Below are 24531 nucleotides of genomic sequence, written 5' to 3'. Positions count from 1 at the left end.
GTTATCTACTTGCTACTTTGACAGCTAGGTATACTTTAATTTGGGTGACCATTCCCGTATTTTGAGGATTTGTTTTTTCATATATACATAATTATAAATGACATGAAACAGCCTATTGACCTTTTAAAAATAATGGGATACAATACTAGAATCCTGGTTTTTTTTTTTGTATAGTATGAAACCATCCAGAATTGGCCAAGTTCAAGTTGTAAGATGACAGCGTTGGTGACCTACAGGTAATCTCATGATGTGGAGCAGTGTTTTTCTTAAAGCTTGTCCTCATTGTACTTACTGTGTAGATCCTATGGTACAGTGTTAAAGTATGGTCACATAGCCTTATGTTCAAATCCTATCTCCTTGTGATTTGGGGAAAATCACTTTTAGAAGGTATCTGAGACTCAGTTTTACTCATCTGTGAAATGAGGCTTATTGTGTGCAAGGTTGAGAATGAAATGACATACGGAATGAGTGTCTTAGAATGCAATTTCTTTTTTTTTTATTAATTTCTGTCCTTGACGGAATGTATTAAATAAGCAAACACCACCAACAAGCAAAACAAGTACTACAATGTAAAAATATTAAAAAAAAAAAAAGAAAACCCTCTCACATGCATAAATGAAAGATTGCACACAAAGAGCTCACATCTTTTCAAGCTTCAATAGTAAATATTCTGCTACTATGTAGAATGCAATTTCTTAAATGTTAGCTTCTGATATGTGCTCAACAAATAGATCTGCCTCAATGAGGAAATGATCCTGTGGGGAGAACTTAATTATTATATCACGGACACTAGCCTGAGTTCTAAATGAACTTCTTTGACTTTTTAGATCCTTCAAGGCATTTTTCCCACTTCTTCGCAACTTCTCTCAACCAGCAGTTCAGCTTTGGGCACTATGGGCAATGTATCATGTCTGCAGTAAAAACCGTATGTATTCAAAACATACTAGCTTTCCAGCTATTTCTCTGTATAAAGGTTAAGTTCAAGATGGGATTTTGAAAATTTGTTCGCCTGTGTACTAAATTTACCTGTTTTAAAAAAGAAATTGAAAAATGTTTTTATTAGTATAAAAAATGCTACAGAGGGGCGCCTGGGTGGCTCAGTCAGTTAAGCGTCTGACTTCAGCTCAGGTCATGATCTCATGGTTCGTGGGTTTGAACCTCGCGTCAGGCTCTATGCTGACAGCTCAGAGCCTGAGCCTACTTTGGATTCTGTGTCTCCCTCTCACTCTCTGACCCTCCCCTGATCACCCTGTCCCTCTCTGTCTCTCAAAAAATTAGTAAAACGTTAAAAATTTTTTTAAAATGCTACAGAATTATAATATATTTGGGGGTGGATGTCAAGCAGTATGGAAAGTGAAAATTGGCTCCCACTCCTATTCCCCACAGGTAGGTGCTATTAATAATTTGATAACTGTAACTATCCTTCCAAATACTTCTCTATACATGTACTGTAGTATATACTAATATAAGTATGGATATTTTTAAACAAAATGGGCTCATTCTGTGTGCATGCTCTCCTATAGCTTGCTCTTTCCACTCAACAGTTTAACATGAATACTCTTCCTAGAGTAATACATCCATCTGCTTCTCTCCAATGGCCTCAGGGAGGCTGGAGGGCCAGGGGTTATTTCCCAGCCAGGTTAAGTGTTTTTACATGTTTGGCTGTTTGGAGAATTGGGGACCTAACATTCTTTGCTAAGGATTATTGTAAAAATTTTTGCTTTAAACACAGACTATAATTTTATACTAAAAAATTCAAGAAATAGCTTTTAGAATTAAAGGATTAACAAAAGTATAAAATTCCCCAAATCATTTAACAAATAACGAGAACTATATACAGAAAATTGAGAAATAATTGAGAAACCTGAAGTAATTATGAGACATTCTGTATTCCTAGATGGAAAGACTTTAAGAGAGAGATGTCACATCTTTTCAACTTACGGATATGCTGCAGTTCAAGTGAATGAGTGAGAAGAGGGATCTGAAAATTATTCTAAAGTTAACTTGGCAGAATAAACAATAAAGAACTGCCCAAGAAAAATGATTTTTAGGAGCTTGCCCTAATGCTTCTCTTTAAATTATAAATAAGTATTGTGACTGATGTTGGCATATGAACAGCACAGGCAAATCTCTCAGAATAGCTCTTTGGTTTATAGCAACTAGAATTTAGTTGAGTGCTTTCTCTGTGCCCGGCAGTATTGCAAGCTCTTTATGAGTTCACTCAATCTTCACAACGAGAAGGTGGTAACAGTATTACTATTCTTCATCATTTACAGATGAGAAAACAAGGCACAGAGGACTTAAGTAATTTGCTAGAGTTAAAATAGCTAGCAACTGGCAGAGCTCCAGATTACCACTATTAATTAGACTGCTCAGTATTTCTTCACTATATAGATATAATAAAATATTTAACCAGTCTACTTTAAATGAACATTGTTTCTATTTTTTCTATTACAAGCACTAGTGTACTGAATATTAACATATTTATATACATGAATATGGATTAATGTACAATGAGTAATGACATAAACACATTGTGTATCCCTAACTCTATCTATGAACTGAAGATGCACATGTAGGTAATTAGGAGGACAGATGCTAGAACCAGACTCACTACCCAGTCGGTGCTCTCTGTTCCCAGTCTCCGCCAGTTCCTAACACTGGGAACTTGAGCAAGTTCCCTGACCTCACTGTGCCCCAGTCTCCTTATCTATAAAATGGGGATGAAAATATTTACTTCGTAGAACTATGAGAATTAAGGAGGTTGGGGCACCTGGGTGGCTCAGTTGGTTGAGCGTCCAACTTCAGCTCAGGTCATGTCCATGAGTCTGAGCCCTGCATGGGGCTCTGTGCTAACAGCTCAGAGCTTGGAGCCTGCTTTGGATTCTGTGACTCCCTTTCTTTCTGCCCCTCCCCTACTCACACTCTGTCCCTGTCTCTCAAAATAAAAAAAAATTTGACAAAAAAGAATTCAGTGGGTTAAAATTCATTAAGCATTTAAAACGTTGGTAGGCTCACAGTATTAGCATTTGTACATAGCATAGTCTTAGTTCACGCATAGGACACAGCATTTGTTAAATGTATCATTTTGCAGGTGTGTCAGTTAATCTACAGAATATTTAGAATTGCTGAGTCAAAATATTAGGGGCATTGTGGTTTTGATAGGCATTGCTAAACAGTTTTCTAGTTAGTTGACAATCAGTTTTTATTCCTGTCAGCAATGTATGAGAACTTGTCATTCTTACAAAACCATGTTTAATTGAACTTTTTGATCTTTGCCAATTTAAAGTGAAAGTGATGGTCTCACTTAACATTTAAGTGAAGTTAACCATCTTTTATTGAAGACTCATTTTTGTTTCTTTGAATTTTCCATTGATATTCTTTATTCACCGTTTGCCTACTGTTTGTTGGTCTTTTTAATTTGAAGGAACTCTTGCAAATATTTTTTCCACAGTGTATTGTCTTGACTTTGTTGTGTTTCATCAGCCTTTTGTTACACAGCCTTTGGATTTCAGGTCATAGTCAGACTTTCCAAAATCAATGAAAATTGTCAGCTGTTTAAAGATATTACTCCTCCCCTCTACTTTTCTTATGGGGTGTCTATCAGAAGTACTTGTACCTTCTCTCACTTTATCTTATCCTGTCCTTTAAAAAAAATAATTTCCATGTCTTTGTTCCTTTATGCTGTGTTCTTGGTAACTGCACATCTTTTCAGATCAATTGTTTCTCTCTGTATCTAATTGGCTTTTGGACTGAGTAAGAGAATCCTTTTAGACTGCACTGTGGACACATTCCTTCAACAGCTTTGTATTTGCTTCTGTCAGGTGCTCTAGAGGTTTTCCTGGGATTGAACCAATTTTCATGTTAACTTCTTAGCTCAAGGGTTTTTTTTTTGTTATATTTTATCCTGCATCTAGTGTTATCAGGCTGTGTAGCTCAGCATAATGCCTAAACTTGAAATGTGTAGTATATTTATAATAAAAGAAGTTCTTATCTTTTTAGCTAGGATTAGAGATTTTTGAGGCATAGAGTTGTCTGGAAATATACTAAAATAATAATTTCTAATTGCATTACACAATCCAAGTATTATTTAAGATGTGATGATTTCTTTTTTTCTTTTAATTTTTTTTTAATGTTTATTTTTGAGAGAGAGATAGAGCGGGAGCGGGAGAGGGGCAGAGAGAGAGGGAGACACAGAATCCGAAGCAGGCTGCAGGCTCCCACCTGTCAGCACAGAGCCCGACATGGGGCTCAAACATACGAACTGTGAGATCATGACCTGAGCTGAAGTCAGATGCTTAACTGACTGAGCCACCCAGGCGCCCTTTGACATACTTCTTTTGAACTAACTTTATCTGTGAATTCCTACTTCAAAGGACTTAAACCTTGGTACCCTTTCTTCAAAAAGATCAACGTGGTGACTTGGGAATATTTAAAATGACAATCTGTCCATCAGTTTTCTTTGTCTGATTTTCTTTTAGCCAGCAAATACTGCAGAATGTTAGTCGAAGAAGAAGGATTACAGCTTTTGTGCGACATCCAGGAACACGGTGAGGCAGATCCCCAAGCACAGAAGATTGCAGCCTCCATTCTGGATGACTTCAGAATGCATTTCATGAACTATCAGAGACCCTCTCTGTGTTGAATGCCTGCTCAGCCCTGGGGTCTGTTCCTTGGTGTCAGCCCTTCTGCCTTGTCACATGCTGTTCAGTATTGAAACAAGTTGTCATTGGAGTTTCTGAGTTGGCTGCCTCATTGGTCTTTTGTTGTTGATTTTCTATAGGCTACAAAAAGGTTGGATTTGAATGATAGCCATAATCCCAAATCAGTTTGGGATCATTCTGGGACCACCCCTTCAACAGCTTTGAGAACTCAAGCCTCGGACTCTGTGGGGAGGCCTGTAAGCTTGTATTGGAACAGCTCTGCCAGTTACCTTTCCTGAGCCCTGGCCAGTTTCTGAACTCTGGGAGTTTGGGAAAGGAAGGGGAATCAAAAGACCTGCAGGGAGACCTCGGTTAAATTTCATGTGTGAAAAACTATCCTGAGTTGTTATTCCTAGTGAGGCTAATAGAAAGGAAATACACGAAAAAGCTTTGGAAAATACATGCCTATAAATGTGTTGTTTGGATAGAAGGGAGTAAAAAGGGGGAATTTTTTTTTTAATAAATACCAAAGTACCTTCCACTTGCAAGGTAGAGGGAAGAAAAAATTTATTTTTTACAATTTTGGATATTCTGCCTTTGGCCTTTTTTGCTCCAACTTTACACAGACTGAACATAACATTCCGTGTAAGTGGCTGCACTGGTGGAAAATAGTGGGACATGATGACTGTGAGTAGAGGTTTAGATGGTAATTATGTGGGCATTGTAATTCTTGATCCCTCAAGGTTTTGATTTAAGTGGGATTGTGACCAAAACTGAGAGGAAGGGCCAGAAAAAAGACTTCGCTACAGATTTCAAGAGGGCTCTTAACTAGCATGAAGACAAGAAATATAGTGGGCTTTTGAGAACCAGCTGAGGCAGTATAAACTATCAGAGACTAATGTTTGTGTCCTTTGCAAACTTCCTCTGCAGAACAGAGTATGAATTCCTTCCTTATTGTTGACAACCAAGGAAATGTGTTTTGCCATTCATCTGTTTAAGTTTTCCAAAGAATGAAAGTATATTCCTTTTTGATTAGTGGCATATTTTCATACTAGATGTTTGTGCTTTAGTTGGCCACTTTTTTTTTTCAAGCTTATTTTTTTATTTTTTTGAGAGAGGGAGAGAGAATCCCAAGCAGATTCCTCGCTGTCCATGGCAGAGCCTGATGTAGGGCTTGAACCTACGAACCATGAGATCATGACCTGAGCCCATATCAGGAGCTGGTTGCTCAGCACCCCGAGCTGGCCCGACTCTTAACTGTAGTTCAGTATATCATCTTTTGGAATCAAGTGAGGCTTATCCTTACTCTAAATCATATTTCAAATTCTTGTTCACTAGTGTCCCACTGGATAAGGGGAATTTGTAATCCGTTTGCTTCCACAGTTCTGAAGCTGCACTGTATTTTCTCTTATTCTTTTGCATGATTCCAAAAGGCTGTCTTCAGTTCCTGACCTGGGTTTTGGTTATTTTAGAACATTCCCTTATCAGACACTAACTCTTATTAATAGGAGGATGTGGTAGGAACTATTGCCTGTTGAGGCACCCCTTGAAATTTTATTTCATTCATAATAGTCCTTTGGTATAGGTAAATTGTATTCTCTCCATTTAACAGATGAGAAAAAGGAAGTTCAGTAACAACATTGTTACTTTCCTGAGTAGTTACAGCTAATGCATGGCTCCAGCTAATGTGGTTCGTTCTGATTCTAAGGCCTGGGCTCCTCTGTTAACTCTTCCTTTCAGGAAATGAGCACAGCCTTGGGAACACTTTTATTTAGCAGCAAATCAACAGTGTTACTGGTATGTATCCATGCGTTTGGCTTAGTGTCTCTAGGCCTGCCTTAGGCTGGGGAAGCGGAGTTAAAGAATGATCATAAAGCCACAGCTTAGGATGCAGCCTTCTCTTTTCCTACCTTGCTACAGGAGGAGGTGATGAGGCTTAGTGTTCATAAGTGTTTATCAGCCACCATCATTTTTAAGTGTGTCCTCCTCTTGCTCACCTTCCCTCATGCTGTTTCCCTTATGCTTCCTTTCCTTGCCTCAAATGCCTGTTGAACCTTCAGGCTCCACTCCAGTGTTACCTGACCACTTCCTGACCCTCTCTTCTCTCCTTCAGACTTAACTGCTCCTTTCTTAGTGCTCCTGAAGGCTGTGTACTGCAGCCATCAAAGATTGCCTGCCACCGTATACTTTACAAAAAGTTTTCACAGTGATGATTTCATTTGGTTCTCACAAGAGCACTGTACATTAATAATAACTCACATTTATTGAACATGAGGCATAGGCTTTTTTTTTTATAACTGTTTTCATTTTGCTGACAAAGAAGCTGAGGCATACAATGAATAGCAGAGCTGGGATCTGCAGTTGGATTCCTGATGCCTGTTCAACCATTACCAGGGTTTCCGTATGATCTCTGTTTTATGGAGGAAGAAACTGGAGGGTTCTTACAACCTTTTGCTATCTCTGGTGAGCACCCGATAATTGAGAGACACAGGGCAGGCCTGAGAGTCAATAATATAAAGACCCAGAGTGGTCTATTTTTTCCTTAGTTTGCCATTCAAATAGGGAGAGACAGATATTCTCCAAAGCTAACTTGACCCTGGTGGTTATCTAGCTAGGATGAGGAATAATGAAGGTAGCAGTAAGTGGCATGGTTAGTGCCTTGGTATCAGATACCATGCCAGTTGCTTTATATCTGTCATCGTCCTTGTGAGGAAACAAAGCTTAGAGAGATGAAGTGATGGGAGCAGTGACATTGCAAATTGTCCATGTGGATCTTGCCCTTGAAGGCTTGCATCTCCTATACTTAAAAGTTAAATGGGAGTCACTTGCCAACAAATCTGGGGGGCCGTTTCTCCCTGAAGGCTGCCATGCCCTCTAGCCGGTCCTGGGTGGGGATGTTCTGAAACAACAATACAGAGTATTAATTTGGGATTAGAGGGAGCAACAGGGTCAGAGGACAATAAAGGCTTGCTGAAGCTGGTCCAGCCTATGGCGAGGTCTGAGTCCAAGTCTTTTCATTGTTTCTGAACTCTGGTGATGGGCCAGGCAGAGGTATGGGCCTCATTGGCTCCTCAGTCACCCAGGGAAGGCAGTCCACCTCTCTAGCCTCTGTGGCCTGTCACATTAGCCTCTTGCACACTGCTTACATGCCTCCAGGGAGCAGATCATCATGAGGCTGATCAGCAGAGGATGATTAAGTTTGCATAAGAAATCTGGCTTTGAATCTTGGTGTGTAGCCAATTTACACCAGGTTCTACAAGTCCCCAACCCCCTTGATTTAGGAGTATTTTAGGTATTAGTTAACCTGGAGATTAGTTATTTTTGACTCACCCAGGAGTCAACGGCTAAATAAGTCAGCCTTAAGTAACCACACACACACACACACACACACAGCCCGCAGGCTATAACCAAGGCCTTGACATCGCAATGCCAGCCTGGTCTCTACAGCAGCCCCTGGTACAGACAGTAGAAGTGGTTCAGTTACCTCTACCTGTGTGCTCTGTGACTCTCTGTCCACTAAGTGGGGCAGGATGTACCACCGTTAGATGGCTGAGGAAACAGTCCCAGAGAGAAGCAGGTGGTTTCCCTAGGACCGTCCCAGGCTAATTGTGAGAAGGCGTGGCACAGAGTGTAACCCTTCAGGGTGGGACGAACCTACTAAATTGGTCATGTATTACGCAAGTCTCCCCACTCTGGCCTGACCCTCTGCTTGCAGGTATGTGCCAACCGATAGCAGTCACGTACCTGGGCGTAGCATATCCCTTCAATGGCCATCCCTGATGCGATGTCCACCTGTGAGAAAGAAGCGGTGCCTGGATCAGCCTGACCTCCTCCCGCTCTGTCTGCGCGGGGTGCCAGCCCACCTTACTGCCTACACCATCTCCTACTGTTCGTGTATTCCTCCAGCAAAGCTTACTGAGGCTTAATGTTTGCTAGTCCATATGAACAGAGATGAATACGCTAAGGAATTCCTTACCTGGAACACCATTTGTAACAGTGATAAAACAATGTTGGGACCAAGCAGGGATGTGAGAACAGTGGAGAGGATTGCACTTGGCCTGGGGAGCTGAGGAAGTGTGTGGAAGCAGTGCAGAGCCAGGGTTCCTTCCTTCCCATCGGGCTACCTCTCCATACCTCCTGTCACTCCTGGTAAGTGAACTTCCCAGGCTTTCCATTGCCCTAAGGAATAAGGCCCAGGGCTTTTATGGGTGGGCCCCTGGCAGCTTTCTAGTCTCTACTGCCCAGTGCTTACTGTTACTACCACTTAGCACCATTCTAAGAGAAGTACCATGTATGTATAAATTCACTTACTTTTCACAGCAAGGGTTATATCCCTACTATATAACTGAGAAATCAGGCATAGAAAGGTGAAGGTCACAACTATATATGGAGAAGCAGGTCTTTCAACCCAGAGTCCAGCATCAGAGCCCATGCCCCTAACTTAGGTGCTCCGTAGTCGCACTCCCCCCGTATTGCCATGCAGTCAAGTTACTTATTTATACACCTCTATGCTTTTGCTCATACTCTTCCCTGTTGTTTTGAACCTTCATCCTACCCAAGTCCCAGTTCTACAAAACATTCCTTAATCCAGCAGTACTCAGCAGTAGCTGTGTCTGCTTGGGATCCCCTCCTCCCCCTGCCTTTTTTTAGTAATCTCTACCCGCAACATGGGGATCAAGGTACCCCTGTTTGGCATCTTTAACCTTGTATTAGTGACCATATTTGACTTATCTCTGTGTTCCAGTTCTCAGTTCAGGTCTAGAGTCAGTGTGTAATGAATGAGTTGATGAGTAAGTTGGTGTCTTCGGATGGATTAGTGCATCCAAGGCACCACGCTGAGTGTGATAGGGCCCACCTTACCACCAGCATAAACCCAAGACCATGGACTGGGAGCCACACGGACCTGCATCCTCACTACTCACTTACTCTGTGATTCTGGACAAGTCATTTACCTTTCTGAACCTCAAATTATGTTCTCTCCAATGGAAAGAGATGAGGATAAAATGTAATTCAGAGTATCACCAGGCCAAACTTTGCATTTTGCAGGAGGATAAACTAAGGCACAGAGAGGTCAGACTCCATGTCTGTTAGAAGAGTCCGGTTCCTGAGTTTCCAGCTGTGCTCAGTTTGCATGAGCCATGAAAGCACTGCTTCCCAGACATCCCACTGACGTCAGTGGACCCAAGTCCTGACCCAGAGCCTGCTTACCTCCATTCCTCTGTCAATGGCTACTTTGCCCAACCGCACAGCAATGGGTGCCTAGGGAAAAGAAAAAAAAAAAAAAAAAGGCGTAGCTGAGAGGATCAATGCTGAGAGTTGAGGAGGGTTGGAATCTCTCTCTTCATGGTGGGGCAAGAGTCATGCTCAGGGAGACCGCTCTGTATCAAGTTCCAACTGTTCTGCTTACTCTTATATTTTGTTAGTATTAGTGCTTTCTTTCTAGGTCTCAGTTTGATACTCTTACCTATAATGAAGGAAGCCTGACTGATCTCTGACCCTCCCAGGTCTGGGTCAAGTTCCAGCTGACTGATCCCTGACCCTCCCAGGTCTGTCTGGGGTTCTTGTCATTTAACGCATCCCCCCAGTATGTATGACATGCTACAGTTTACAAAATGTTTTCCCACCTACAGACTTGCCCAGTGGTGCTACCCACCCTTCAAGGATGGTGCCATTTTTGAGGTTCAGAGAGGTGAAGCAGTTGGCGATGTTTGTCCAGAGAGTGGTAAAGCTTGGGTTTGATTCCTAGTCAACTTTCTCACTACTGCTCTGTTCCCCTACCCATCCTGGCAAATGCAAGCCTCTACTGCAAGCAGGTTTCACCCCAGCAGGATGAAAAAAAGGTCAAGATTAGGAACTTGGGTTTTAGGGTCTGACAGGCCTGGGTTGAAATCCTAAGGGGCAGGTTACATAGCCACTGGAAGCAGGCACATCACAGCGGCCACCTGCGTGTCACTGGTCTTGATTCCAGTTATCTTGTGCCACCTCAGGCCTGACACTCCATCCCTGGCTTCACTTCAGGTAAAGAATGTACTTACTCCCTATGTTGCTCCTATTACATTATTTGAAGTTTTTGTTAAGTACAACTTAATCAGAAAAAGATTTGTAAAGTCTGTTAACATAGAAGCCATAAGTGAAAAAGCTAGCTACATAAACATGAATGACTTCATATTGGGGAAAAATACAAGGCAAAAGTAAAAAACTGGGAAGATATATTCGTGATAGTTCTGACAGGCAAATGTCCTTGATTTACACTGAGCTGGTATAATTTTTTAACAAATATTCACAAGGGCATGAAAAGGTAGTTCACAGCACAATATGAACACGAGGGTTATTCAGTTTTACTGTTAAAGAAATGCCGCTTAAAACTCTGAAGTGTCCCTTTTCCCCTAAACTAGACAAGTAGTAGGATGTTGGTGATGCTCACTGTTGCTGCGATTCAGGAAACAGGGATTTGCATACATTATTGATAGAGTGAATTGGTACAGTACTTCTGTACCAAGGGCAGAATGTTAGATGGATGCACATACTCTTTGAGGTTGCAGGTCCATGTAGGAATCCACCTTACAGATAAACATACTTCTAGAAGTACACAAAGATGTTCAGTTACGCACTCCAGCTATTTTGCAGTAGCAAAGAGCAACATAAATGCTCATTAGAGTACTAGTTGAGTAATGATGGCACATCCATACCATGAATGAAAAAGGGTACAGTTATTTTAAAAGAATGAGGTTGCTAAGTATATGCTGAAATGGGAAACTCTCCAAAATACTGAGTTAAAAAATCAAGGGCTATACTAGTATGTATATTGTTACTCATTTGTGTAAAAGATGTTGGTATCACGTGCCTTTAGGGAGAAGGGTCAGGAGAATGGAGAACTTCACTTTTTGTTTTATACTTTTCCATACTGTTTGAATTCTTTACCATGCATATTTTAATTTCATGTTTTTTAAATGTCTGCTAGAACTGTATTAGCCTCTACAAGTATGTTCCTTGCCTCCCAAACCATCTTAAAAGGAATTCAGAGGGGCGCCTGGGTGGCTCAGTCGGTTAAGCCTCCAGCCTCAGCTCAGGTCATGATCTCACGATTGTAGGTTCAGCCCCGCGTCGGGCTCTGTGCTGACAGCTCAGAGCCTGGAGCCTGCTTCAGATTCTGTATCTCCCTCTCTCTCTGACCCTCCCCTGCTTGCGCTGTTTCTGTCTGTCTCTCAAAAATAAATAAAAAATTAAAAAAAAAGAAAATGTTTAAAAAAAAAAAGGAATTCCGAGTTCTCTAGATCTGTGAGTATATGTGCATAATATATATTCCTATATTACAATGAAAATTTCTGGAAGAATATGTAAGTTGTCAACAGTGGTCGTCTCTGGGGAGGGCTTGGGGAACTGACTGCTGGTTGGGTGACCACCTATCCTGGTTTGCCAGTGACTGAAGGGCTATCAGGACATGAGACTTTCACTTTTAACTGAAACAGCCCTATGTAGACAGGGTCACATGGGTCACCCTACTTTCGATTTTCTACCTTATGCCCTTATTCTTTTATTTGATTTGCCTGTCATGAATATACATTATTATTTAGGAAACTACCTAATAAACTGATTTCTTCACCAAAGAAAAGTAAAAACTCTATAGATATGATGTGTGTTGTGTGTGTTGAAAACAGTTTTTCCCTGAGTGTATGGATATATATACCGTTTGGCTCCCTAGTCTTGATGGTTTATCCACTAGACAGCAGCCATTTTATCTCACCATCCTTACACTCACCCCATCTGGGAACCTTCTCATTCTAGGCACCCATTAACTTGCCTAGAAGTTGAAGATTGGGATTAGTGATTGTAGAACTAATTTTTGGTAAGATGGTGTCTTGGTATACAAAGCTGCTTTTAAGTTGAAATATAAGTAATTATATTAGAATACCATTGTTTCAGTATATTCAAAAATCTGAAATCCGAATCCTCAGGAGATGAGCTCAAAGACCCAGTTATTCAGTTTATGCAAAAAGACAACCCCTCCGTCCACATGTCTTGCTAGATAGGACCCCTCTGTGGAAGTGCAGTGAGCCATGTACCACCTTGAGTTTTTCTGTGTTAATTCAGATTTTGCTCAAGTGTAATAGAAACCTGGTAGCATTAGAATGGCCCGAGTATCATCAGACTCCATTTGTATGTGATGAAGAAAAAAAGAAATGAAGACAAAACAAATGCTTTCTTTTAAACCAACTCACTATTCACTTTTTAAAGTTGTAGTCCTTGCCCTCAAAGAAGACCTCAAAGTTTTAACAAGAGGGAGGATTATTTAAATTTGAAGGAGACAAAGTATTTTTTCCAAAAAAACTTATTTTTGTGATTAACTCAAATACTTTTTCTGTTACTATTAAAATGACAATATGTGGTTAATAGTTTTACAAGCTTATCTTTATAAATGTAAGTTTTTTGTGTTGGAAACGCATTAAGTATTTAAGTTTTAAAAATTTTGTACATATTCTGCACTCTTAGAGTACCAGTTTTTAATTTTGTATTGTGCAAAATAAAAGCCCAAAGACCAGTATTGTCTTCTTTTTCCGGTATTGCGATCACTTTTTGTGACCTTGATGAGCAAGTCACTTAACCTTTCTGGGCCCGTTATATTACAAACACAGCAGGGTGATCTACTCAGCTGGGTTGTACTAGTGATTGAGAGACTCTTAAAATACCTAGGATTGAGTCTGATGGATAGGAAGTGCTCCAAATGGGCCAAGTCATTATAAAACCTAGCTCCATGTCAAGCTTCTTTCATATGGAAACTCGGGACCTCCCTCCAGGTCCCCTGAGAGTAGTGAGAAGCCAGCAGTGACAGGCTCTCTGGTCTTTGGAGACCCCATCAGCTAGATTCTGTCTGTCCTGCTAAAGCCTTTGAGCCTGCCAGCTGGTAGGATTACACCTAGCTGGAGTCTATTTTTTTTTTTTTTAACATTTATTTATTTTTGAGAGACCACAAGTGGGCAGAGAGAGAATGAGCTACAGAATCTGAAGCAGGCTTCAGGCTGAGTTGTCCACACACACACCCCGTTGCAGGGCTCAAACTCACAAACCGTGAACTCATGACTTGAGCCCAAGTTGGATGCTTAACCAACTGAGCCACCCAGGTGCCCTGACCTAGCTGGAGTCTTAACACATGTCCTACATGATACATGGGAATTCTTCCATGCAGTATGTTTGGAAAGATAAGCTGGTAGCTCTTTATTTGCTTTAGAATCTTGCTTAGTTTTAGGGACATTTTCTGGTAGTACTATCTGATCTAGTGGCCATTAACCACATGTAGCTATTAGCATTTGAAATGGGAGAAGTCTAACTGAGAAACTAAATTTTTAATGAAATTTAAGTATAAATGTGGTTAAGTGGATCTTGTGTGGTGTCAGGACACCCCCCTGGCCTCCCCACAAGTGGACACATACACACCCCCTCCGTAGCACAGGCCCTCCTGTGCCGGGCTGCTGCCTCACCTGGGGCAGGATCTCCTGGGCCAGGGCTCTTGCCCGGTGGTAGGCAGCGTTGCCCTCCTCATTCTGGGGAACAGTGTGGTTCACCAGCCCCAGCGCCTGGGCCTGTGCACCACTCAGTCTTCGGCCTGTGAAGATGAGCTCCTTTGCCAGGGCCACCCCCAGACATCGAGGCAGCCTCTGAGTCCCTCCTGCCGGGATGGAGTAGGGGTGGTAAGTCGACATGGGAAGTGGGAGCCCAGAGAAGCCCAGTCTGGGAGTCCGCTGAGACTTCTCAGAGGAGCAGGTTCTGAGTTCCGATGGAAGGGCAGAGCCCAGAGCACAAGGCAAAAGAGGGAAGCAGGGGAGTAACTTGGAACAAGTGGGGATAAGTAAGTAGGGAAGGATGGGTGCTGTGGGTACAGTTACCTGCTCCTGGGAGGAGTCCTCGGGTGGTCTCAATCAGCCCCATGACAGCCGAGGAAGCTGCTTAAACAGAACAGAGTGAAGCACCCACTGTCCTGCAGTGCCAGCCCCCAGAGAGAAGAGTCCTCTGCGCCTAGGCTCTGCTCAGCCCTCCAGCCAACCACGTCTGTCGTGAGCTGGCCGCAGCACACCTCTCACACTCTGCCTTGGGAAGAGCCCTAGCCTGAAGTCAGGAGGCCCAGGCTTGCATCCTACCTCCCCTGGTGGTGAAGGTATGCATCCAAGCAAATCTCCCACTTTCTGAGCCTCACTCATGGGTGGAAAAAATACGGTTACCCTTCTGCCATCATCAGAGAGCTGCTAAGGAGCAAATGAGGTAATGGTGCTTGTAACAAGGAAAGGGTTCTTGGAAGGTACCCAGTGCCTGTTGTTGGGTTAATGGATTCTCTGTCTCATGGACCCTTAGCTCTGGCCTGGCCTAGAGTATCATGACTCATGCTTACACCACAGTTACTCCTTCCAGCTTTTCATTAGCCTGAAAATTCCCTGTTTCAGTCCCCTTCTCCTTCAGAGTTCTACTTCCCCTAAGAGCTCCCTTGAGTGTCCCACGCCACAGGCTTCTCCTGAATTCCCTCACAGGCCATCTAACCATGCAGTCTGGCAGTAGGGAATGGCCAATACTCCTGCCTATGAGGGGTTTCATAGTCAGTCTCAGCCATCTACCCAAACCCCCCAAGTTAGTAGCCCTAAACATGGGCACATGAGAAGCAGAGTTGGAGCTATATGTGACCTGATTTGGCATTTTGATCCCTTCTCTTTGATATGCGTCATGTAGATACAAGCTACCTCTGTGCCTGGAGTTACACGTTTCTAAATGTGCTACCTGGAATGGCAGGAGAAAGCGGTGAAGGGAAGAGAGTAGCACCAGATAGCACTCCGACTTTCTGCCTCCAAGAAGGGCACACTAACCAACAAGTGAATAAGCTTAAAGGCTATCAATTATCCTTTTTATCCCCTCTGTCCATTCTTCAAAGCTCAACTGCTCTGAACAAGTATTGCAAATCTTGCCCGGTACCAGTGAACCAGAGGGCAATGTTTCTGCCCAGGCATGTTTATGATTAGCTGGGTCAGTGACAAACTGCCCCCATGGTTCATTGTGCAAAACATGACAGATAAATGTGGCTTGCATAGAACCAGAAAATTGAGCAATTAATCTTTGTCCCCAGTCTCCCCTCCCTGTGATCTCTTTGTAGATTGTCCTCTCACCACCTGCTGTGGGGTTGGTAGAAGCACCCCTGAGATGAAGGAGGCTGGTTCTGAGGGTACAGCAGTCAGTGGCCAGGCCAGGTGGGGGACCAGCTTCCTCCCAAACTCACTCTGTATCCTTCACGTTACCTTTAGTTTTGCTGTTGACTGGAAAGCTCAGAGCAGTGGCTAACTTTGCAGAATCCCCAGACTTACCCTGTTTTACTTCTACTTCCCTTCTCACCCTGTCCCACCTCTTCTGCCCAGTACCTGCTACTCGGAGGTCACAGGCCAGGGCAAGTTCCAAGCCTCCACCCAAGGCAAACCCGTCCATGGCTGCAATAGTGGGCGCAGGAAAGGCTGCTGTGGAGATGAAGAAGGGCTCAGCCTGTGAGGCCCTAGAGGACCAGAACAGGGACTCGAGGTTGGAGAGGGGCTAGCTGGTTGGGACAGAGAGCCTCATGGGTCCCAGGTTTAGAACCTTACCTGGTATCTCAGCCAGGTTATCTTAGAAGTTGGTTTTTCTATTGGAGAAAGTTGGGAAATTAGCTGGGCTACGGGATGGAGAGATGGGCTGAATGATTCCTGCTCAGGCCCACCTTCCTGCTGACCTCCCTGAGCTCAGCTTTTCTGCTCTCCAAGTTCTGTGTGCCAAGCCCTGTGCTGGGCGCTGAAAACAGAACTGAATAGATACGGGGAAGGCAGACTGGTAAACAGGCAATGATGACCCATGGTAATCAGTGCTTTGATAAAGAAAACTTGGAGAATAGGTCAGGGAAGGCTTCCTGGTTGTTTTAAAGGAGGAGTAAAAAGTTCAGGTGGCCCAGGAGGGATATTCCAGGAACAGTAGTTGCCAAAGCCTAAAGGCATGCAGCCTGGAACCTGACTATGGGAATAGCTGGGCTTGAACCCTGAGGGCAGACAGGTGACGGGGTCACAGCTAGCAGGACGCAAAGGCTGAGAGCCAGAGCTACCTCTGGGAGAAATGCCCTCTGCACCCTCTTGTCCCTTTCCTCCTGGTAAAATTCCTTGGCCATTCCTCCTAGGAGAGCCATCTGTCTTTCCACAGAGCTTACAACAGAAACCGTCCTCTCTTTACTGTAGAGGATCGTGGGTGGGGTGGGTCTGGGATCAGCAGGGCCCCTGAACGCCCCCCTCCAACCCACTCCAAGACCCTCACCGATCTCATTCATCAGGCCTCGGAGCCGCTGGACAAAGATCCCCACTTCCGCCTCACTCATCTGTTCCCGCTCCTTCAGGTCTGCACCTGCCGATAGTGAGGGGTTGGTGACCGCCCTTGGGAAATGACTTATTACCGAATCCCAGGCTGTTAAATGATCCAGCAAAGGAGACTTGAGAAACAGGCAGAGAGGAGGGCAAAACATCAGAGAGGAAGGCATGAGCCAAGAAGCCAGGGAGGACAGGGCAGGGTGGTGTGTCAAGAAAGGATAGGTGCAACAACAACAAAAGATAAGTTGGGTTTCATTAGAATTAAAAACGTTTGTGCATCAAAGACACTATCAGAGAGCGAGAAGACACCTCAGGGAATGAAGAAGATACTAGTAAATTATATATCTGGTAAGGCATTAATATCTCGGATACATAAGGAACTCCTAGAACTCAACAACAAAACCCACAAAGGACAAAGGACCTAAATAGACATTTCTTCAAAGAAGACATAAACAGATGGGCAATAAGCACAAGAAAAGACGTTCAGCATCATTAGTCATTAGGGAAACGTAAATTGAATCCACAGTGAGAAACCAACTTTACACTGTTTAGGATGGTTATTATAAACACACACACACACACACACACACACACACACACACACACAGAAAATAAGTGTTGGCATAGATGTGGAGAACCCTGCGTTGCTGGTGGGAATGTGAAATGATGCAGCTGCTGTGGAAAACACGTTGGCAGTTCCTCAAAAAGTTATTCGTAGAATTACTATATGACCCAACAGTTCCATCCCTAAAAGATTTAAAAGCGAAGACTCAAACAGAGACTTGCATACCAATTTTCATAGCAGCATGATTCACAATAGCCAAAAGGTGTAAACAACCCAGGGCCTATCAAGATAGATAAAGCATAGTATAAATACAATGGAATACAATTCAGCCATAAAAAGGAATGAAGTTAATGACATGCTACTCTATGTTTGAAGCTTGAGGCTATTATGCTAAGTAAAAAATGTCAGATACAAAAGGACAAACATATGATTCCACTTGTATGAAGTATCTAGAATAAGCAAATTCATAGAGATAGAAAGTACAACAGAGATGATCAGGGGCGGGAGGAGGAATGGAGAGGGATTGCTTAATATGTACAGAGTTTGGGAGGATGAAAAATTTCTGGAACTGGACAGTGGTGAGAGTTGCGTGGCCATGTGAATGTACTCAGTGTCACTTTATTTTATACCTAAAATGTAAACTCTGTAAAATATTTATTTACCACAATTTTAAATGTATACGATAATACTTAAAGTGTATTATTTCTTGGGACACCTGGATGGCTCAGTCAGTGAGCATTCAACTTTGGTTCAAGTCATGATCTCACGGTTCATGGATTCAAGCCCCACATCGGGCTCCACACTGATAGTATGGAGCCTCTTTGGGATTCTCTTTCTTTCTCTGCCTCCCCCCAACCCCCATGCTTTTTCTCCCTCCCTCCCTCTCTCTCTCTCTCAAAATAAATAAATAAATAAATAAATAAATAAATAACGAAAACATTAAAAACGTATTATTTCTTCTCAGTTTTATTGAGAAATAATTGACATATTGATTTTTTTTAACTTTAGTTATTTTGAGAGAGAGTGCATGAGAGCAGGGGAGGGGCAAAGAGACAGGGAGAGAGAATCCCAAACAGGCTCTGGGCTGACAGCCCAATGTGAGACTCAATCCCACAACCCTGAGATCATAACCCAAGCCGAAATCAAGAGTTGGACGCTTAATCAACTGAGCCACCCAGGTGCCCTGACACATTACTTTCTAATAGGAGGGGTCGGCGTGGTCCAAGGAGACAACACAGTCAAGATGAGAGAACTGACAAGTGCACGACCCAGTGGGATGGAGGTGGGCACGGACTTCAGGGAGAGTAGTACAGGGTGGGGTCATCAAGGGCCCGATGGCAGGGGGCTGAGGTGGGAGCAGGGAGTGAATATGTTCTCATGTCTGAAATTACAGAATTCAGAGTTGAGAGCCCTTGCATGTCTTTGGTTAGTTCCAGCCCCTCAAAGACAGATGGAGAAACTGAGGTCAGAGAGGGTTAGGGACTATCCCAGGATTCCAGAGCAAGTCAGGGACAGACCCAGACCTCCTGCAGTGCACCCCTCCCCCCCAATTCCCTGTGCTTCGCTGGGAGAGTGGGACTCCAGGGACCTTGAGAGAGAAGGTCAGACAGGGATAGAGCTGAAGGATGAAGCCAGAGTAGAGGGAGGCCCTCATCCGGGGCAGCTGAGACAGGCAGACTTGCATACTTGTCCTGCCAGGGAAGACCCCCAAAATGGCACTGTGATCCCAACACCTCAGACCTAGAGTCTGAGCCACATCACCTTGAAATTCCATGCTCTTCCCATCCTACCCATCTCTGGCCCCTTCTCGCCTCCCCCGTGACTCCTGCTATCCCTTCTCCAGTCACCCCAGAGTGGGTTCTTAGCGCAGCTCAGTGCAGCACTCACTCACTTGCTTCTCGTGGGGATGTGAGTCAGTGTTCGTGTCTTTGAAACAGAAGTTCGTGATGCTCGCACTACTGTGAGGACCAAGTCGTGCAGGGGCAGTGGAGAGTTTTGGTGACAGAAACTGAGATCTTTTGGGTGGACAAAGGGGCACAGAGTCCCATCTTGGCCACAGACCTTGTGAACATCACAGGACTCAGTTTTCTCATTTCCTCAGTGAACCGTCAGAACAGAGCGTGGTATAGCAGAAAGAATAAGGATTTGAGGGGCCAAGTTAAAATTGAATTCTATTCTACTTCTTACTAGCTGTGTAATACTAGGCAAGGCATTTTACCCCTGAGTATTGAGTTCACCTCTCTAAAAATGGGAATAATAAGTCCTAGGCTAGAGCTGACCTAAGCCCCAGACCCCCTGTAGGCTGGTGGGAACCCTGCTGAGCCCTGGGGTTGAGGCAGCGGAGGAAACCCACCTGCACAGAACACACCCTTCACTGCACTTCTGAATAGCAGAACACGCACTTGCTGGTCCTCCCGCAGCTGGGCCAGAGCGTCCAGAAGCTGCAGAGGAGACCGTGTCAGATATCTCCCAGCCCAGCCCGAGCCCAGCCCCCGCGCACCCCGGTGTCACCCTTTCTCACCTCACGGACCAAGACATTCCCCAGGGCATTGCGGGCACTTGGTCTGTTCATCAGAATCTCCGTGATTCCTGCAGGTGACAGGGCAGCCTTGGGTGAGCCAGCTGGCCGGCTCACTCCCGGGCTGGGGTCTGGGGGTAGCAGCGTGGCTTCTTGGTGGCCTGTACCCCTGATGAGCAGTGTGACTTAGGGCAAGTTACAGATGCCCAGGCTTCAGTTTCCCTGACCATTAAATGGAGAGAATAACCCCCTGCTCTTTCTGTCTCTCAGAAGAAGTGGAAGGGCTTGGGGAGCCCATGGAGCAACATGAAGAGAGGGACAACGGCCACTGCCCTGGTGCCTGTCTGCTTCAGCCATCATTGCACCCACGGCCACACAGGTGAGCAGGCGGGCTTCCACAGGCTCAGCCGCCGCCGCTTCTCCACTTTCCGCACCTCCTGTGAGCCTGCCTCCGGTACACCCAGAGAGGTCCTGCATATTTGGCGAGCCCAGAACTCTCCCCTGAGCTCTAAGCCTGAATGTACAATTGCCCACTTCACATCTTGACCAACCTGTCAAAAAAAAGATCAATCTTTTCTCCTGTTCCCTTTGGGAGCAAATGATCTATCAACTCGGAAGTCGGTCCTGTAGGTCCCTCTCCCTCACCCATGGAAGTCACTCAGTCTCTAATGGCAGTTCAGCCTCTTAAATACATCTCAGATCTTTCAGCTGATATCCCTCCTTGCAGTCAGGAACCTGGGATGGGCTCTTTCCTTTACTAGATGGGTCACCCAAACTTGGCCCCCCCACCTTCGGTCTTACTCCCCCTCCCCACTCTGCCTGCAATGAGGGAATCATTTGGGTCAGAGTTCTCGTTCTAGTCCAAATCCAACATGTCCCTCCCTTTCCCTTTTCATCAAAATTAAGTCAAATTCCTTAATACCGCCCCAAAAATGCCCCCCTTTCCCCAATATGGCCATTGCATCCCACCCTGGCCTCAAGTCACCCCCACAATCTGGGCCAGTTGTAGGGAAAAGAGACCAGTTCTGGGCAAGGGCTCAAATACTCTTGTACCTTCTCGGCTGTATCCCCTCCTGTGTTTACCCATCCTTTGACCTTCAAAGACCTGTTCTGTTATTACCCGTTATTATTTTCCCCCTAGGTCCTGAGCCTTGTCTGTGAAATAAGCATTATTTATTAAGGTAGCATTCTCAGTGTGAGTTAATCTGAGATACAGAGAAAGGACAATAAAAGTTTTGGGGCTCTCAAGGGACAGGGTTTACAGTCAGGAGTTAGAGAACTGTAGTTCAGGATAGAAAACTGTAACATTCAGAGTAGGTGGGCTTCCTTAGCCTCCCCAGAAACCTTCAAAGAGTTCTTTGAGCCCAACAGGTCTGGAGGTTCCACAGAACTCAGATGTCCCCAAGGTCTTCTCCAGCTCTAGTGCTCCATGAAAGAAAATGCTGCAACTTTGGGGAAGGGAAACTCTGGTATATACAAAGAGACCACATCAGAGAGATTGAGGAAAACAGTCTAGAGGTCCAACATCTTTATGGCAGACAGACCCTCCAGCAGGCCCCAACTTCATATCCTCAATAATCTCCTTGCCTGGAGTGTGGGCAGGGCCATGTGAATTGCTTCTAACGAACGAACGAACGAACGAACTAACTAACAGAATACAGCTAAACTCATAAAATGTCACTTCCATGATTAAGGTTTAACGATATGGCAGAGGTGAGGAGATGTTAGCTCCATAATTAGGTTACAATGTATATATATACATATATACATATATACATATATATATACATATATACATATATATATATATATATATGTGTGTGTATATATATATATATATATATATAGCTCTGTCTGGCTAGGGCACAGTAGAGGCACGAGTGGACCTGCAGAGAGGGTCCTTCTGCAAGAACTGTAGGCTGCCCCCAGGAGCTGAGAGAAGCCCCCCCAGGCCAACAGGAAGAAAAGAGGACTTCAGTCCTGCAACCACAGGAGGTGATTTCTATCAATGGGAGGAGATTAGAAGCAGATCTCTCCCTAGTCAAGCCTGATGAAACCATACACCTGGCCAGTTCTTGGAGTGCAGCTTCATAAAACCCTGAGGTAGAGAACTCAGCTTCATTGTGCTTGGACTTCTGGTGTACAGAAACTATAATAACTGTGTCTCATTTTAAGCAATAAAGTTTGTGGTAATTTGTTACATGGCAATATCATGAGATTGATAGAAACTTTCCTCTCTTCACTTTCCTGTTGTCTTTCCTTTCTTTCTGGCTGACACTCTCCCTGGTTTCATCATTATCTCCTCTCTCCATCTTTATCTCCTTTCAGAATACAAATGAGGTGCTTGGCTCATGTCACAGTTTAGTCATATACTAGTTCCACTGGCCTTAGCCAAGTTGTTTTACCCTCTGGGCTTCAATTTCCTAATTCATAAATAAAAATAATAAAAAGGGGGAGGGGCGCCTGGGTGCTCAGTTAGTTAAGCGACCGACTTAGGCTCAGGTCATGATCGCACGTTTCCTGAGTTGAAGCCTCATTTTGAACTTAGGGCTGAGCATGAAGCCTGCTTAGGGGAAAAAATAGTTGTTTGCCAGTGACCAGCGTGAACTTTCTCCTTTGACTCAAAAGGGCGCACAAGCCGGCCGGCCACAGCAGGGCCCGAGCGCGTGGAGACTTGCCCAGCTCCTCGCTCCTCCTCTGCTCCCCTCCCTGCCAGTCCGCGCACTGCGAGCCCGATTGGCCCCGCCGCCTCGCCCCCAGGAAACTAGCCAGGACTCTTGGCCAAAGGCACAGCCGGTCCTTTAAAGTTACTGGTCTGGAAGTGGTGAGGGGTGGGGGGTGCTGGTGCTTAGTCCTATCACTGAGCGAGTTGCCGCCCCTAGAGTTCCTCCTCAATTAGGGTCCGGGCGGCTAGTAACGTGGCCATCCACCTCCCGGGCCCTAGGAAGGCTTGGGGAGCCTTGACTGGGAAACGGCACATTCGGGATCAAATCCTTAAACGCAAGGAGGGACACCCGCCCCCTTCTCCCTTACTGGTCTGCGTTTCTGCATGTAGTGGGCGCGCTGACCAGGGCTTCGGCCCTGGCAACAGCGCAGGAGTCCGGCTCGGACCCGTCCCGTCGCCTCCTGGGCGCCCCCGCGACAGCGCACTTACCTTGGTCGGGACCCGCCAGGGCGCGCACTTGGATCTCCGGGTCCTCAGCCGCCCCATCGGAAGCGCAGCTGCGGGTCTGAAGGGGTCTCCAGGGGCGTGGAAGGCGCAGGACACTGGTCAGGGCTCGCAGCATCTGGGCGCAGGCTAGGAAGGTGCCAAGGGCCCCTCCACGGCTCCCTCCTCTCTCGCTGAGATTGCTGTCGCGCCTCCAGGTTTCCGCAAACTGCTCCACCTATGGGCGGAGAGCACCACGCGGCTCTTTGTGCCTCTTGCCTCATGGAGCCCTGGAGCCCTGACTAGGTAAAGCCCAGCTCTGCTGTGTGATTTGGGGCAAGGATGTCAACCTATTTAAGAGCCAGTGTTTTAATCAGTAAAGCGGGGATAATAATAGTGACTACTGTCAAAGATAAAGGGGGAGGCTAAGGTAGTGAGAACAGGTAATGTACGACTGCAAATGGGAAGGGTCCTGTGTGAACTGAACTCAACTTCCGGTTGTGCAGAGGAGCCTGAGGATTTTAAAGGGAGAAGGAGAAATAAGGAGGTGGCTGAACCGCGCTTGTGAAAAATCAACAAAAATCAGGAAAGGCATTTGCCCACGTGAAACCCATCCGGGTTAGCTCTCCAACCTTAGGCTTATCCAAACGTAGGCTCCCACAGAGACTCGGGGTCATAACAGGAGTGGGGTGGGGGTACTGTCTTCAAGTGCTGGCTGGAACAAGCAGGAAATTCTTTTGGCAGTGCTGACCTTAAAAATAAAAGTTAATTTACCAGAAAAATAGGTTTATTTGCAAATAGCAGAGAATTGCCATTTGAGACAAACAAGCCGTAAGAAAAAGGCTAGTCCAACAGGGGAGAGAAATCATATTTTATGGAGAAGTTGGGAGAGGTTTTTTTCCCCTAAATGTTTGTTTATTTTTGAGAGAGAGAGAGAGAAACAGTGTGAGTGAGGGAGGAGCAGAGAGAGAGGGAGACACAGAGCCCAAAGCAGGCTCCAGGCTCTGTGGAGCCTGACACAGGGCTTGGACTCATGAACCATGAGATCATGACCTGAGCTGAAGTTGGATGCATAGCCGACTGAGCCACCCAGGCAACTCGGGTCGGGTGGTTTTAAAACCAAACCCCATTGGAGAACAGCAAGTGGTCAGAGTGATCACAGTTTCTCATTGGCTGATACAGTGTACATCCTCTCCTGTTGGGTCTATAATTAACAAGTCTTCCTGTAATTGCTGTCCAGTGGTCTGGCATGCGAGCTTCTCCTTCTGGCCTCCGGACTGCATTTTAGTGAGGATTTCTTTATT

General features: G+C 44.8%; 2 protein-coding genes across 5 annotated transcripts in view; one reads left to right on the top strand and one right to left on the bottom strand.

Annotated features, from left to right (window-relative positions):
- Positions 1-4742, top strand: part of ZYG11A (zyg-11 family member A, cell cycle regulator) — a 32481-nt gene extending 27739 nt beyond the window's left edge. Inside the window, exons 10-12 of the mRNA XM_029947936.1 lie at positions 175-236; positions 828-925; positions 4482-4742. Coding sequence (XP_029803796.1) covers positions 175-236; positions 828-925; positions 4482-4645 — 324 coding nt within the window. The 3' untranslated portion in view covers positions 4646-4742. The remainder of the gene's footprint in view (positions 1-174; positions 237-827; positions 926-4481) is intronic.
- A 2141-nt stretch (positions 4743-6883) lies between these two features.
- ECHDC2 (enoyl-CoA hydratase domain containing 2) lies at positions 6884-23449 on the bottom strand. Of its 4 annotated transcripts, none has more exons than XM_029947905.1 (10): positions 23234-23449; positions 20083-20150; positions 19915-20002; positions 16947-17033; positions 16037-16129; positions 14525-14584; positions 14120-14307; positions 9852-9902; positions 8388-8435; positions 6884-7542 (listed from the first exon to the last, which is right to left on the bottom strand). In XM_029947905.1, exons 1-10 carry the CDS (start codon positions 23364-23366, stop codon positions 7465-7467), a joined length of 894 nt encoding a protein of 297 aa, XP_029803765.1. In that variant the 5' UTR covers positions 23367-23449; the 3' UTR covers positions 6884-7464. The 4 variants fall into 4 exon arrangements, with proteins under 4 accessions (XP_029803765.1, XP_029803766.1, XP_029803767.1 ...); XM_029947906.1 differs by having other exon boundaries at positions 14525-14581; XM_029947907.1 differs by having other exon boundaries at positions 16037-16126.
- Between the last annotated feature and the right edge of the window lie 1082 nt (positions 23450-24531).

This window comes from Suricata suricatta, chromosome 8 (assembly GCF_006229205.1).
Source record: "Suricata suricatta isolate VVHF042 chromosome 8, meerkat_22Aug2017_6uvM2_HiC, whole genome shotgun sequence".
Lineage (NCBI taxonomy): Eukaryota > Metazoa > Chordata > Mammalia > Carnivora > Herpestidae > Suricata > Suricata suricatta.
Note: the sequence above shows the minus strand (reverse complement) of the source record. Positions and strands in the feature narration are given on the sequence as shown.